The sequence below is a fragment of the Typopeltis vanoorti genome, chromosome 2 (assembly GCF_054136105.1).
Source record: "Typopeltis vanoorti isolate ZY-2024b chromosome 2, IOZ_Tvanoo_1.0, whole genome shotgun sequence".
Classification (NCBI taxonomy): Eukaryota; Metazoa; Arthropoda; class Arachnida; order Uropygi; family Thelyphonidae; genus Typopeltis; species Typopeltis vanoorti.
Window position 1 is genome coordinate 142,915,225 of NC_143550.1, and position 16,515 is coordinate 142,931,739.

Consider the following 16,515-nt stretch of genomic DNA (forward strand, 5'->3'; position numbering starts at 1 on the left):
CTATTTCAAGTCATTCATTAAGAAGCACTCACAACCACTTCTGGCAACCCTCTAAGAAAAAAGTTAGTATTAACATCCATGCTAATGATATTCTTATACAATTTTGAGGGATGACCTTTTGTTTTCTCCCTTTTTGCCATGCACTGAAAAAAGTCTTCATTGTCAATCCTATAAAACTCCTTTAATAACTTACATGCTAGCATTATGTCTACTTTTATTTGCCTATCACCTAGTTTTTTAAGCCCAGACCATCAATCTATTCTCATAGTGAGCATGACAAGACTTGTGACAATTTTGGCCGCTCACCTCTGGATTCTCTCCAGCACTTCTTCATTCCCACAAAACCCAAGTAACCAGATCTGCATACAATCTGGGTGTAGTCATATTAAAGCCTTATAAAGGGGAATAATAACCTCCTTATCCATAAATAATTGTCATTATGAGTTCTAAACTTCAACTCATCATCATCAAATTCCTGCCATGTACACTCAAGAAGTGCAGAGGATATGATAGTACTACATGAAAAATTACATCATTACTAAATTCCTATCTACAATTTTCCTCCAAATCAGTCTGTTATCTGTCAAGACTCCATCATCATCAGATCCTATGTTTCTATCTTCTGAGGACCATTTTACCATATCAATCCACCTATATCTTGGTCTTCCTCTGGATCTTTATCCTGTCAACCTAGCAGAGAACATTTGTTTGGCTAATCTTTCCTCGTCCATTCTGTTTAAGTGAACATACGATCTGAGATTAACTCTGATAATGCATTCCTGGATGCTGACAATATCAAGTTCTTTATCAATATAAATATCTTGTTTTTAATATGATATTGCCACTGATGCCATCTGTTCATGCTCCTAATCATTCTCAGGATTCTCATATCTGCAGTCTCTAGTCTTTGGTCAAGTGTTTTACTTCTGACCCAGCTCTCAGATCCATAAGTAAAAATTGGTTTGAACACTGTCTTGTATACAGCTAATTTAGTGTTTTGACTTATATCTCTCTTATTCCATATAAATTTATTCAGCTGACTTCCTACCATACCACCTTTGTTGAATCTGTTGTCTATTTCCATATTTAATTTACCATCTTCCCTAAAAATCATGCCTAAGTAGCTGAAATGTTTCTTTTCTAAAGATTCTCCATTCACAATGCAGTTGATATTTTCAATGCTTTTCTGCCTACTAAATTTAATACCATATCTATTACAAGTTATTCAATTTAGTAAGGCAATCTTGCAGATTTCTAGCAGATTTATTTTGAAGTATAACATCATCTGCATAAAACAAACAGCTACACATTAACATCTCCAATTTTAATATCAGGTTTAATACCACTTTCCTTCATAATGTGATCCATATAGATAATGTACACACTTGTCTGACACCAGATTTAACATTAAACCACCTTCCTGTACTTCCTTCAATTCTAACTGCTGACTTACAACTCAAATAAAGACTAAGTGTTGCTTGATATGATGCCCCATCGACACTATATAACTGTAGTGAAATAGCTTCTCTCTTGTCACCTTGTCATATACCTTTTCCAGAGCTACAATACTTAAATACGTATCTTTGTTATATTCCCATGATTTCTCAACTATTTGTCGTAAAGTGAAAATCTGATCCTGATTGCCTCTATTGATCCTGAATCCAACTTGTTCTTCACCAAGCTTTTCTTCCACAATTAAGGAATAAGTATACTTGCATATATCTTACCAGGAACACTCAGTAGAGAAATACCTCTGTAATTCTCACATTCAGTTTTATTTCCTTTTTATATAGGTACTATGAGAGCTCTATTTCAATCATCGGGAATTTGTCCCTCTGTCCAGGCCCACTGAACTATGAAGCAGCCACTGTAAGACTTTTATACCTCCATACTTGAGCATTTCTGGTCAAACAACATCTACTCCTGCTGCCTTTCCACATTTCAAGCCTTTGATGGCTTTTTCTACTTCAAGTATGGGTATGTATTCCTGACTGCGTGCCTGGTCAGTGTTTTTTTACCACTGTGCTAATCACTGCTTGTTTCCTTTAGCATCTCTAATTCCTTTTACAGCACTCTTTCCTCCATTTCTGAGCTCCTTTAACAACCTCCAGAATATCTTGCCACTGTCTTAATGTTTATTTTCTATGTTCTTACCACAGTCAGTCTTCCCATGACTTTTGTTTAGCTAGTTTTACACAGTGTTTAGCTTTCTTCCATTTGTTTCTATATTCTCTATGATCACAAGCTGACTTATTTGCCAGGAACTTTTGATATGCTTTCTTCTTTTCCTTCACTGCCTCTTTAACTTCCTGTATCCACCATGGAGTTCTGATTTTTCTATCCTTGCAGACAACTTCACCACATGCCTCTCTGGCTGAATAAATCAGTGTTTTCTTCAGGGCTTGCCAGTGAGTCTCAAAGGTTTGGTTCCTGTTCTCAAATTCTTTCATTTTTACTTCAATCATGTTTGTGTATTTTAGTCTGCAGTTCACATCTGAGAGCTGCTCAACTTTTATTTGTTTAAAAGTTTCTTATATGTTCTTCTTTTCAATATGAAATTCAATTTTATTCTGCTCAAGGCTAAATAGTGATCATTTCCAATTTCAAATCCTCTGTACACTCTGGGATCCTGCACCAGGGAGAAAACATCATTCTCAATAATAACATAGTCAATGAGACTTTTCTTATTTCTTGCCTCTTGTGTCCATGTGAATTTGTGCACATTTTTATGTTGGAACATTGTGTTAGTAATAACTAGTCCATGTCCTAAGCAGAACTCTGACAGGTATTTAACATTATTATTAGCTGTGCTCTTTTCTCCAAATTTTCTCAAAATATTTTTGCAAAATGTCTGACAATCATTTCTTATTTAGATCCCCAACAATGACCAATTTTTCCTTTTTCATTGTGTGAGCTGCTTTCTCTAAAGCTTCAAAAAATTCCTCCACTTCTACCTTAGCAGAACCTTCTGTGGGACCACAAGCTCAAATAAGTCTCATTGTCCAGTTCCCCATTCTAATATTTGCCCACATCACTCGACTTGAGACTGCCTGCCATTCAAGATTAGCCTCGTATTTATTGTTGAATACTATGGCTACTCCTTTTCCTTGATTGCCATTACCTGAATACAACATTTTGTATTTATTGTTCAGAAAGGTTTCACCAGTTTTTTCCTTTTTTTTTTTTTTTTTTTTTGTTTCAGTCTCCCCTATTATGTTGATCTGATACTTAACTAATTCCTCAGCTAGCTCCATTTCTCTGCCATTCATGCTTCTTATGTTGATAGTACCGATCTTGAACTCTGGTAATGTTGAGTTGTGGTGTGTTTTAGAATTTGTTCCATTAGCTGAGTTTTCGCTGTTTGTCCTGGTTCCCTGGCGAAAACAACTGGGGACCTTGTTTATCCAGGTGACGTCCTAGCAAGCATGAAATTCTGTCATATTGCACCATCATTTTATATTTTGGTTTAGCCAATAAGAATACAATTTGGTTGGCTAAATCCCAAATTGCCAACTGATCCTCGTTTGTTCAGCATCAAGGTAGATACATAACAGGGTGTACCATGAGAAGGTGAAGATTAAACATTAGGTGAGAAACCCTGGTCGGTTCTCCACATTCCTTTAAAGGTTATGTGGAGGGCTCCACTCAGTTATACAGCTTTGGCCCTTAAGCATCCTCTTCCACTCCAACTTTAACTCCCTGTCTGAAATAAACTGCAAATCCCTGGCCTCAACAATTTCCTGAAGTTTAGTCCCATCAATATAGTACACAGCTTGTGATCTCTTCATCCCAAAGTAAATCACCTTACACTTGGTCATTAAACTGGCAGCCATTTATTTTTTTCATACTAGAAGTGTATTTAATCATTTGTAAGGAGATAGATCATCTTCATTGATTATCACTCTTCCTAGCTTTGAATCATCAGCAAAGAATTGAATATTTTCCATCAAATCATTTCCTATATCACTGATGTACAAATTAAACAAAAATGGACTAAGTCGTGTGGTACATCACTTGTCCCCCTGCCTTTTCCTGGACTCAATGACTCCATAAACCATACATATCTATTCCTCAGCCACCTTCTAATCCAATCACCAGCTTTAATATTCATCCCCATTTGCTCCAATTTATGCACCAGAGTTCTTTGTGGAATCCTGTCAAATGCCTTTGAAAAATCTAGTAGCATCACTGATTAGTCACTTTCCCTATCCAACTCCACTCTCACTTTATTATAAAAAGTAAGCAGGTTGCTAAGGCAAGACCTACCCTTCACAAAACCATGTGTTGTCCTTTATAAAGGATCATAATCCTATCCTTCCAGTCCTGTATTCTGTTTATCACCAAGTTTTCTAATACATTAACCACCACTCCTGAGATGCTGATTGGCCTATTATTTGCTATTTCTATCATAGAGCCTCCTTTATGCAGTAGGATTATTTTCTCCTTTTTCCATTTCATTGGCACCTTCCAGTACTGAGGCTTAAATTAAGCAGCTTGGTCAGAGAAACTGATGATTTCCTTGTACATTCCACTGGGCTGATATGCCATCTAATCCCATGGCTGTGTTTGCATTGAAGTTCTGCAATATTTTCAGCACCTCCATTTCTTCAACCTCTATTCCCATCAGTCAATGTCACATCTAGCACTGTAACATCACCACCTAGAACAGCGCTTCCCAAACTGTGGGTCGTGGCCCCCTTGGGGGCCGTAGGTTTTGTTGAGGGGAGATGTGAACTAATGAAAACAAATTTAAAATCTTTTAAGACTAAGTAGATTTTTTTTATCTTAAAAGAAACATATTTAATCTTTATTATTTATTATTTCGTTTTTGTTATTTTTTATATTTTAACCACCTTACCGGCGATTATGGATCAAATACGCATCCGCATACGCTTCGTATCCATCATATATTTCATTGTTATAACAATGGTATTACAATTTTAATAAGCACTTCGCATCCATGATAACGTGAACGTCTATAGACGTCTTGGCCGGTAGCGTGGTTAATGGCAAAAATTGCACATTGGTGTTCGTTCACAAATTTTGCTTCCTGCGTACTTCGGCGATTAATGAATATTAGTAAATATCTGCTTATTCATATGTTTCATTTCAATGCAGAAATCTAATAATTGCAGTTTCAAATATTTCACCTGATATTGACTATTTGTGTAGCAGTACTGAAATACATCCATCACATTAAATTGTTATTAAACTTCTTTTATGTTTTTAATTCTTTCTTTATTACTAATCGATTTATGTTTCATGTGCTTGCACTGCAAAGCACATGAAACATAAATTTATATTTTATATAGATAGATATACATTAACAATATATCTATCTATATAAAAATATGAGATAATGTGCCATGTCAAATGTGTATGTAAGATGCTAAAAATGTAATATTTGCATTTGATTTTTGCAATATTCGCTGTGTATGTTTTGTATTGAATATAAATACAATAAATATTATAATAATATAAGTCTATATTACGATTTTGTTTTGGGGGGGGGGGGCATGAAATATTTTAATTTTTCCAAAGGGGGTCCTGACATCCAGAAGTTTGGGAAGCACTGACCTAGAACGTACACCCTTGTAAAATGCTCACTCGGTAATTCGAAATTTGGTTTGCTTCTGTTAAATCTCCCTTCTGAATGCAAAACTGTTATTTTGCATTCAGAAAAATGTGCTGTTTGAATAGCAATTTCTTCAAGAAGTCTAATTGGCTTTATCTTTTTTTGGAAAAGCACAAAAGGAATATCACCATCACAAAGGAACATTATGTGAGTGTGTTCAAGATGGTTTGAAAAGAACTGGTATCATATTATCCCACATTTTTGGAAAATTCTGAATGCAGTAGATGGTGCTCTACCTCACACATCAATTAGGGCTAAAGAATGGTTGTCAACACACTACGGCAGGTAGGTAATCATTCTCAAGTTTGAATTTAAGTGGTTCCCCCACAGTCCTAATTTAAACCTTCTGATTTCTACCTGGGGAGTTACTTAAAGGACTGTGTGTGTGTGTGTGTTTGCTAACAAGCACACCAGCATTGTGCAACTAAAAGAAACAATCAGAGAAGAGATCAAATCAATTATAAGCGATGTGTGCAAAACATTATCATGAGGCTCAAAAAATGCATAGAACTAAATGGGGATCATCTTGAACATGTGCTATAGATCCTGAAGCAGAAAGTATTTGATAGCGTAATATTTAAAAGTTGTAGAAAACTAATTTATCTACATTATATCCAATTTTTTACTGAATTTGAATAAAAATATGTCTGACTTTTGAATTTTTATTCTTTGGCTTGTTTTTTTAGGTTGCTCTGTATTTGTAAAACAATACCTTTGATTTCCTTACAGGGAGTAGGTGAAGCTGATTTAACCCTATCTAACTTTTTTTGGAGACTGAGGGGAACAGTTCAGTCTTCACCAATGGCCAATTAGAGATAGCTAGCTCAAGACTATCACTAACAATATCCAGCATCCGGTGAAGAGAGCCTGTAGATAAGTGCCACCATCTCATGGTCCCAAATCCTAACACTATATATTTATTGTCTGAGATAGTGCGAGTTCTACAGTTAATTTTTGTTGAGTTTCTTATTAAGAGATTTTCTTAAAACCTCTTGCTTAATAAGACTGATATCCATTTCACTTCCATCCTATTTATTCTTTGAACTCTAGGGATGCATTCCAATATTGCATCATTGATGCATTTTTTAAATACGTTCCAATCCTTCATCTTTTTTTCTTTATTTTTTTTGAAAGAAGACAAGCCTTATAATCTCAAGGAGCTATACAAGCTCATCCAGAGCAGGCTTTTACAGCCAACAATGTGATTTGAACTCACAACCTGTTGGTTGGATAGCAGGTGTGCTAGTCACTCAGCCAAACAGGTCGGCATCAGTTGATCATGCTTTCTAGCTTTGAAGTTTGGCATGTTACCTTTTCTAAATGGAATATCCAGATACTTAGCTACTTCTCTAGCCAGTAGAGAATGGTCACTGTTACTAGCTGGAGGCAGAACAGTTGAATTAATTCTTTTCATGATATTTCACTGTTAACCTAATCAGTGTTCAGATAATTAAAGTCACACACACAATGAATAATTGTTTAATACCAATTAGGTTTATTTGGTGATGAATTTCATCATCACTAGGTCTTTAGCAACATCCCACTTGTATTTGATCTTAGATTTTACCACACACCATATAGCTTCAAACTCACTACTACATGTTAAACTGTTACTAATATTGCAATCATAGCTTTTTACCCTAACTAGACTCAAATCATCTGAAATCATTAGCATCGTATCTCCCTCCTCTCCAATCTTGACTATCTTTCCTAAAATACAGTGCCCCTTTTACACCCAAACCTGTTAGTGCATCTGCTTCTGAGGGGTCATGTCTCAACAATGCAATAATCTGAAGCCATAATGCATTCATTAAGGCAACAACTCACCCCTTTGTTCCTTATACTCCTGACATTTGTGTACAGATGTAATAAGTTATCTTCATGCTTTTTTATATACTCTTCTGTGTAGTCTGCATGACCAAGTTGGCCAACTTTCAGACTCTTTTTCATATCTAATGCTTCTTTTATATAGACATCCTTGCATACACTTAAATCCAAATTGGATGAACATACAAACTCACTCATCTTTTCATCATAATCACCTCCATTATTATGCATATTCATGTCATTAATATAGTTGCATAACTTGGTTGCTCTTATGCACAGATTCTCACCATCCTTTCCATCATAACTGGTTTCCATCTCTCCATATTAGGTCTCATACCGATCAATTTCTCCAGACTCCTAATACCAAATGCATTAAAGTGTAGGTCATCCCTCTTATATAAATTCCTTCTTTGTTCAAACTCACTCCACACATCGAAAAGCTTGCAATTATTCTTTCTACACAGCCTACACACTGAAACATTTGCCATTACAGCCTTACTTAATTCCATGTTATTATATCTAAATAATATACTAACTACTTCCGCTTTCTCACTCTTCATTCTCAATTTTTCCTGTAATCCTTTCAAATCCTCTCTCATACATACTGTATCATAAGAAGCCATTATTTGTTCCTATCAGAACTACTATCTTTTCTTTCCTGCTTTTCAATTACATTCATTCAATTTTTTATTTTAGCGCCAGTAAAACACAAAGTAGTAACGCACTCATCAATTGCATGTTTTATAATTAAGTCTCGATAACAAACAATAATATACTTTTTTAACTGAAAAAGAGAGCCAAAAGGCTTCATTTCGGCAATGCAAAATTATTCAAATTAAGTGGATATTGAATCCAACATTATTTCATAGCCGAATATAGAAACTACAAGAGTTTCCTGCCGAATATAGAGACTATAAAAGTTTCGGCAGATACAAGCATATGCCAACCTTTCATGACAGGGCAACTCATAGTAAAGGTGGAGCAAGTTCCAATCACTGTCCTTAGTATTTTCCCATAATGTAAAACACATCTCCTAGGAGATGTATGATGTTATACATTATGGAAGGAAGTCACTACTCAGACCGGTTTCAACCTTTTTTGACTCGTCAGTGGGAGCTAGATCAAGAATACTCAGGATGAAGTGATGCAGAACTTGTACTTTACAATACGAGGTGCTAAAAAAGGTGTCACATTATAAAAGGCACCAAAATTACTGAAAAAGAGAGTCAAATATAGAAACTATAAGAGTTTCATGCCGAATATAGAGACTATAAAAGTTTCGGCAGATACAAGCGCACTCCAATCTTTCATGACAGGGCAACAGGGCATGAAACTCTTGTAGTTTCTATATTCGGCTATGAAAGAATGTTGGATTCAATATCCACTTAATTTGAATAATTTGCATTGCCGAAGTGAAGCCTTTTGGCTCTCTTTTTCAGTAATTTTGGTGCCTTTTGTAATGTGACACTTTTTTAGCAACTCGTATCATAAAGTACAAGTTCTGCATCACTTCAGTCTGAGTATTCTTGGTCTAGCGCCCACTGATGAGACCTCAAAAAAGGTCGAAACTGGTCTGAGTAGTGACCCCCCTCCCCATAATGTATAACATCATACATCTCCTAGGAGATGTGTTTTACATTATGGGAAAATACTAAGGAAAGTGATCGGAGCTTGCTCCACTTTTACTATGAGTTGCCCTGTCATGAAGGATTGGTATGCTTGTACCTGCTGAAACTTTTATAGTCTCTATATTCGGCATGAAACTATTGTAGTTTCTATATTCGGCTACAAAATAATGTTGGATTCAATATCCACTTAATTTGAATACTTTTTAAATAAATTTAGTTTAATCCTTTATCCAAGTAAGCAAACAAAGTTTGCTTAGACTCCTGAAGATACTTCAGGACTGAGGCAACTTGTGGTACAGGTGGACCAAGTTTTCATCACTCCTTGTCTTAGTATCTCCCAAAATGCAAAGGACATCTCCTTGCAAACATGTATAATGCTATGCATTAAGGGAAGAGCCACTACCCAGACAGGTTTTGACCTTTATTGAGGTCTCAAGCCAGACCCAGAGGTGGTGATACCAAGGTGGAAGCAATGGGGAAGTCATATTTACCTATACAAGTTGGCAAAAGGTGTCCCACCTTATTAATAAATTACTCTGGATTAGAGAAAGATGTTGGAAGTTTTCCCCACACTTGGCTAGACTATAATAAATTTAGTTTCCTTTATCTAAGCGTAAGCAAACAAAGTTTGCACCTGAAGTATCTGCAGGACTGAGGCAACTCGTGGTAAAGGTGGACCAAGCTCTCATCACTCCTTGTCTTAGTATCTCCCATAATGCAAAAAAAGAAAAGAAAGAGAAAAAAAAGAGAGAAAAAACTTCCAACATCTTTCTCTAAATCCAGAGTAATTTAATAATAAAGTGGGACACCTTTTGGCAACTCATATAGGTATATATGATTTCTCCATTGCTTCCACCTTGGTATCACCACCTCTGGGTCTGGCTCTCACTGACGAGACCTCAATAAAGGGCGAACCGATCTGGGTAGTGGCCCTTCCCTTGTAAATTTAGTTTGATTCTTTGATAAAGGATCAAACTAAATTTATTATAGTCTAACCAAGTGGGAAAAAACTTCCAATATACTTTTTTATAATTGATTTTATCTACCTGATTATTATTACAGAATATGTTACCTGATTTCGTGCTTTTTTGTTTCTCCTTTTGCTACTTGCCTTTCATTTTCCTCCAATGCCTCTTTAAGATGCCATCTATTGCAATATAAGATTGCAATCCAGATCTCAAGTATGCTTTCACATCTCTTTCTAAATTCATGCAGCATCAGTTCACCACCCTTTCTACATTCCACTCTTCATCATTCTAAAACATTAATTCACACTTTCTTCTTCCTCCTGCCATGTTATGAAAAATTATGCATCTACCCTATACCATATGCTGCACCACTTTCCCACTTACCAAATACTGTAAAGAAAAATTTGCACAACTTTATATTCCATTCATCTATCCTACCAGGGCCGGTTTTATCATTAGGCAAACCTAGGCAATGCCTAGAGGCATTTTATAAATATCCACATGTGTAGGTGTACGTGTGCTTGTGTGAGCATGACAAAATATATAGAGAGAGACAATGCATAGGGGCATCTAAATTTTCTTTGCCTAGCGGCATCAGATACTCTCAGATTGGCCCTGTATCCTACTACTATTGGTTATCTTCCTCTAGATACTCTCCACTGCTCATCTTTCTGAAATACAGATAACCCAAATTTCTACATTAATCCAGAGGTGACCTGATTAAGGCCTTACACAGAGGGACAAAAATAAGCCATTGCTCAATGGTGTACTAGACTAGTGAAAGATAAAAGCATGTTATCCAGGTAAAAAGATCTACAGTGTAACTAAAGCTATATGCAACAAGATAGTATGAAACACAATTGTGTTAGTAATGGCAAATTATTTGAAAACGCAACAAGTACAGTATGAGAGAGAACATGAAGTTACTGGAAGAGTGCGAAAACAAAAAAGAGTTAAGATTGTTAGTGTTGCTATCATAAAACAAAAATGACCTGAGAAGGATGATTTCATATACGGAGGTACATTTCTTATGACATTTCTACAAGCAGAGAACTGCACACCTATAACACTTTGTACCACGAGTGGGTTAAGGTTTAAATAATCTAGGAATCCTGCTCTGGAGACCAAACTTGGTATTTTTCATACCATCAGGTCTCCAATAAGCAGAGTACTGATTTCACACCAAGCACTAATAATCATCTATCACCTAAAGACTTTCATAAATATAATAAGGATGGTGCAAAAACTGATGTATCTAACTAATGACCTATTGGTGTCTGTCAACCCATTTCTGTATGCAAGTACTTACCCACTCTTCTAAAATCTTCACCTTCTAGAGACACCAATAGGTCATTAGTTAGATACTCTTCCTTGAAGAAGTATAGAGTTTACTAAAAGAGGCCATATCTGAGTAATTTGCTCATATTTCATATTAATGCTAAGGCTGAGTTGGAAATAAAGAATGGATATACTATGTTGCACTTTACTGAAGCATTTGACAGTATACTATATGTTGTTGTTGAATAAACTGGACAATACTGAACTGAAATATAAACAACTGACTTTAATAAGAGGGTGGCTGACAGGTATCAGAAAATGGTATAACAGGGCATGTGACCTATAAGATTTAAGGTGACCAGTGCTAGTGCCTGGGGATCAGTCCTTAGACCATTGTTGTTCAATCTATATGTTGATGCTAATTGGAAGGATCTCATGGGGATATGTTTACCTGTTTGCTGATGAAGCAAAAGATAAGCAGAAAAATCAGGAATTCTACTGATATGCAGCACAGAATGATTTGAATGGGCTAAAACTAAGGGTTAATGATAATGGTTATAAATTCAACATTAGCAAGTGTCAAGTTATGCACTTTATTATTATTATTATGTAACACCTCCAGGGAGTTCAAAGACATTGAGGGAGGGCATCTACCTACAACTTTCTGTCTCCACCACTCCAAACACTAGTAAGCAAGAGCAGGAGGAGCAATATGACAGAAGCTTATAAACTTCTGACAGGATGTTATAGAATACCAGTCGATTAAAATTTTCATTTTAAAGAAGGTGGAAAGAGAACATCCATGGATGTTAAATTTGTACCTAGTTAAGAAAGAGGCAAGACTAGAATTTTCTTGCATAGAGCAGTGATTGATTGAAAAAGCTTTCTGAAGTGGGGAGTGCATCCAGCAATGAATTTAAGAGAGGTATGGCAACTGATGTGGGTAATGTGTGGCCTTTCTTGATGTCTTTGACTCCCAGGAGGCTCTGATAATAAAGATTCACGCTCACAGCTTGCAGGTTAGAAAGTGGAGATGCTACCTACACCAACCAGGCCATCAAATGCATGTTTTATTTCCTGCCTAATCTTACAATAATACAAGAAAGAAATAGCATAAATTCATATATTATTTAAGGAGGTCATAGTAACAACATTTGAGAAGCCACACTTGAGCCATTGCATTGTCACTGCATATAAAATATGGAATAGAAAGAATGCTAATTCTCTTGAAAGAATGGAGTAAATGTAATTTATATTAGTTTTTCGTTAAGAACATTTCATCATCTTTAAAAGCAATAAAAAATAACCTCAAATATAAATGAACTTCTTGGATGATAACTATAACGTTATTTTTTTTAAAAAAAATCAGATTATTAAAGGGAAAATTTTGGAAGAATTTAACTATACATAAATCTTTTCTAGATGGATATGATTATATATATATATATATAAAATGAAAGACATGGAAATTAAATCCAGCTGGCAGGAACTTATGTGAATGGAGAAAATCATTAATGATCATAGGGAGTCTTAACACTTGCAGAGCAATAAATCCTGTCAAGAGTTATCTTGCAATAATGAAGATTTACCACTAAGAATTTAAAGCAGTTAAACTCAAAACATCTCCTGTTAAAAACACATATAACGAATTAACATGTGTTAAACCGACATTCATATTTTAGAATGTCTGAGACGCGTTCATCAAAAGAAAAAGAAGTTTAACTAAGCACTGAACCTAAAACACGGAAGCAAAAATCAAACATTCTTTCAGAATGTCAATGTAAAAATCACTGAAATTCACCTTTGGCACGTTCTTTCTCCACTGCTTCAAGACCATATTCATTTGCTCTGCATATTTCGAATGATGACCAAGATAATGAACTCGAACCGTTTCCTCATCAATGTATGGTTCAAACCCATCAAATCCGTACGGTAACGGAGGCAACTCATATTCCAAAGCTGGTCGGTCTAGACCATAATAAGGAGGAGCAATTCCTTTACTTAAAGAAATAATAATAAATAATAACAAAATTGTCGCTAATCGAATAACTCGCAGAACTTGAAGTTTGGTCTCATACATTACTAAAATATAAACTTAAAAAAGAAATCTTAAAATTTGCTATTTTTAAAGTATTTGTTTGATAAAACATTATCGCTAGCAATGCATTGTAGAAAAAACAACATGAATCTCAAGACCGATTAAACTTGTTCAAATATTCTCATAAATGCCACATCCAGCTGTTTCCCATACTACTTCAATGTCATTCAATTAAAAGCGACACCTGTAGATAAGGATGTTCTGTTTCTTCGACCCTTTTGGTTTGTAGTTTATCATCTTCCTGGATGTTATTCATTCTAGATGTTATATCCATTTCGTTCTGTATTTTTCTATTGTTTCCATTACTGGTGTTTATTTAGTTCTTTCAGTACGTCTTTACTTCTCTTTCTATCTAGTATTTTTAACCTGCTATTCTTCTCAAATATTGCATTTTGCTACGATTATTCTATTCTTATCTCCTTCTCTCATTATTCACGCTTCACTATCATATATTGATATTATTAGTTATGATAAATATTATACATTCTTATGTAGTGTGCTTTTTTATGATTATTGCTGGCCTTAATGTTTATTATTATTATGGAAACTTCACCGAGTCAAAAGACTCATCTTGGGAGACCCACTTTATCCATTAAAACAATGCCTATTATTTGGATCGCTTTTACATTTTTTGGGGCCAGATGAGCTAGACGCTAGCGCCTTAGGCACTAACCTCTAGCGTATATATGTATATACGCTAGAGGCGTGTGTGTGTGTGTGTGTGTGTGTGTGTGTGTGTGTGTGTGTGTGTGTGTGTGTGTGTGTGTGTGTGTGTGTGTGTGTGTGTGTGTGTGTGTGTGTGTGTGTGTGTGTGTGTGTGTGTGTGTGTGTGTGTGTGTGTCTTCCTCAGTCTGCTTCCTCAGGCTGGTTATATTCCACTAATTCGACCACTATCCAAGGGCCTAAGAGTTGTGGAAATACTTTCTGAAAATGAAAGCTGTGCCGAACAAAGTGGTCTTTTGCAGCTGCCCAATTTTTAATCCATCTAACTCGAGTGCTTTTAGATGTTTTTTTTTTTCAATGTTTTAGGGATGGTGCCTAAAGTACCTCTTATTATGGGAACAATTTTTGTTTTCTTTTGCCATATATATATATATATATGTAAAAGCTTTAAGGACTGTTACCGAGTTATATATATAAAAATCAGCTAACGCCTTTTTATTCCTGTATACGGGAGTAGGCGAGGACATTTAGCCCTATCTAACTTTTGGAGACTGAGTGGGCAGTTCAATCTCCACTGGTACCAATCCGAGATAGATGGCCCAAGGCTATCACTAATTAAGCGGTACACAGTGAAGAGAGACGGCTCAAATGTGCCGCCATCTCGTGGTCCCTAACCCTAACACAATATATTTAATGTCTGAAATAATGTGGGTTCTACGATCGATTTTCTTGAGTTTACGGAACGAAAAACCAGAGTTTTCAGGAGGAAAAACCCGCTTGCCTGTGCCAGAGATCGACTAACTCGGGAACCGGTCGAAAAAAGGCTCAGAAAAATTTCCATTAGTCGCCGACTAGACTCGAAACCAAGTCTTCCTTCGTGCGGCCAAGCGCTGTGGTATGCAAACGCCACAGCCACTGAGCTACATAGGCTGTTGTAATTAGGACTGACTCAAGATGAATACATTTATAAAATTAAAATTTAACTGACTAGAACCCGAGAAAGTATAACAAAAAAACTTTAAATCACAACTAATTTCAGCGGTGTTCCGACTTCTTCAGGTGAGTAAGAAATAACATAAGACATAAAAATAACAAGGTAAAAAACATGGACTTTCCAGCTTAATAAAAAGAAGCAGAATAGTAACAGTCATATTTGAATAGGTGACCGCATGCTACTGTTGGTATGAGTTGAATGTGTGTGACAGCTAATTTTGAAGCGCCAGTATTGGATTACTGCGGTATGGGAATCAGGCAAATTGTAGCTTTGATTGTTGTTCAAGTGTGAAGGGTACAGAACTATTTCTTTTGATTCTATAATCCGTCTTTCAAATTCATCTTTGCATATATACAAATTGGTTGTGCGGTCCCAATCAATTTGGTGTTGAGGTTAGAGTTTACAGAGAAGAGAACATGACTGCAAATGGCTCTCGCTCGTGTTCTACTGTAGGAGATGTCACGTCTATGTTCCTGAAGACGAAGTGAAATAGATTTATCTGTCTGGCCAAAATAAGGTCGATCACAGTCGCACATAACTTTATTAACACCAGGAATATGCAGTCGGTTGTGTTTTGGTTTTGGTTGACTCAGAAAAGAACGAAGTTTTGGCAGAGTAACATAGTCGGTCTTAATGTTGAATTTCTTCATAATCCTAGATAGTTTTGGGGTAAGAGAGCTCATAAATGGTAACTGTATGTGAGTGATAGGGTTGCATTCATCTTCTTGTGGAGGTTGTTGGCGTGGTATCAAACGTTTGGTGACGTTACGAGATGAGTATCCATTATTTAAGAAGGTGTTTTTCAGGAAGTTAAGTTCTGTTTGAAGGTCTTCTTCTGTGGAAGTGAGACATCTTGCTCGCTGGGTAAGGGTGGAGATGATGTCCAGTTTCTGAGGAGGGAAGTGATGAGAAGAGCCATGCAAATATCTATCAGTGTGGGTGGTTTTTCGAAAAATTGAAAATTTAAGACAGTCAGGCAATCTACTGATCTTTAGATCCAAGAAGGGGAGAACGCCGTTAATCTCTAGTTCTGATGTGAATTTAATGTTCTGATGTTGCTTATTTAAATGGTTTAGGAAGTTTTGAAGTTCCTCTAAACCACGTTCCCAGATAGAAACATTACACAGGAAAATCGTGTCAACAGTGATCTGGACACCTCACATGCAACAACAAATATACGACAAGCACATGACGGTAAACAGAATTCTGAGCATTAAAAACCTGAAACACTACATGACATTAACAAGGAATTACTTCAACATCACCTATCGAAACAACAGAGACACATATCGTGCAACACGACCCACAGCAACTCATTACATCCCTACAGCCTTCAACAATTCATACGGTTCTTTTGTGAGATCACATCAGATACCCACGCAACTGAACAACCTACCAAGAAATTTAAAACGCATAGATAACTA

At 36.1% G+C, this 16,515-nt stretch overlaps 1 protein-coding gene across 1 annotated transcript in view; it reads right to left on the reverse strand.

Moving 5' to 3' along the window:
• The window catches only part of LOC150109484 (uncharacterized), a 52,093-nt gene extending 38,660 nt beyond the window's left edge, over nucleotides 1-13,433 (reverse strand). Inside the window, exon 1 of the mRNA XM_090408551.1 lies at nucleotides 13,138-13,433. Coding sequence (XP_090264677.1) covers nucleotides 13,138-13,416 — 279 coding nt within the window. The 5' untranslated portion in view covers nucleotides 13,417-13,433. The remainder of the gene's footprint in view (nucleotides 1-13,137) is intronic.
• Nucleotides 13,434-16,515: the final 3,082 nt, after the last annotated feature.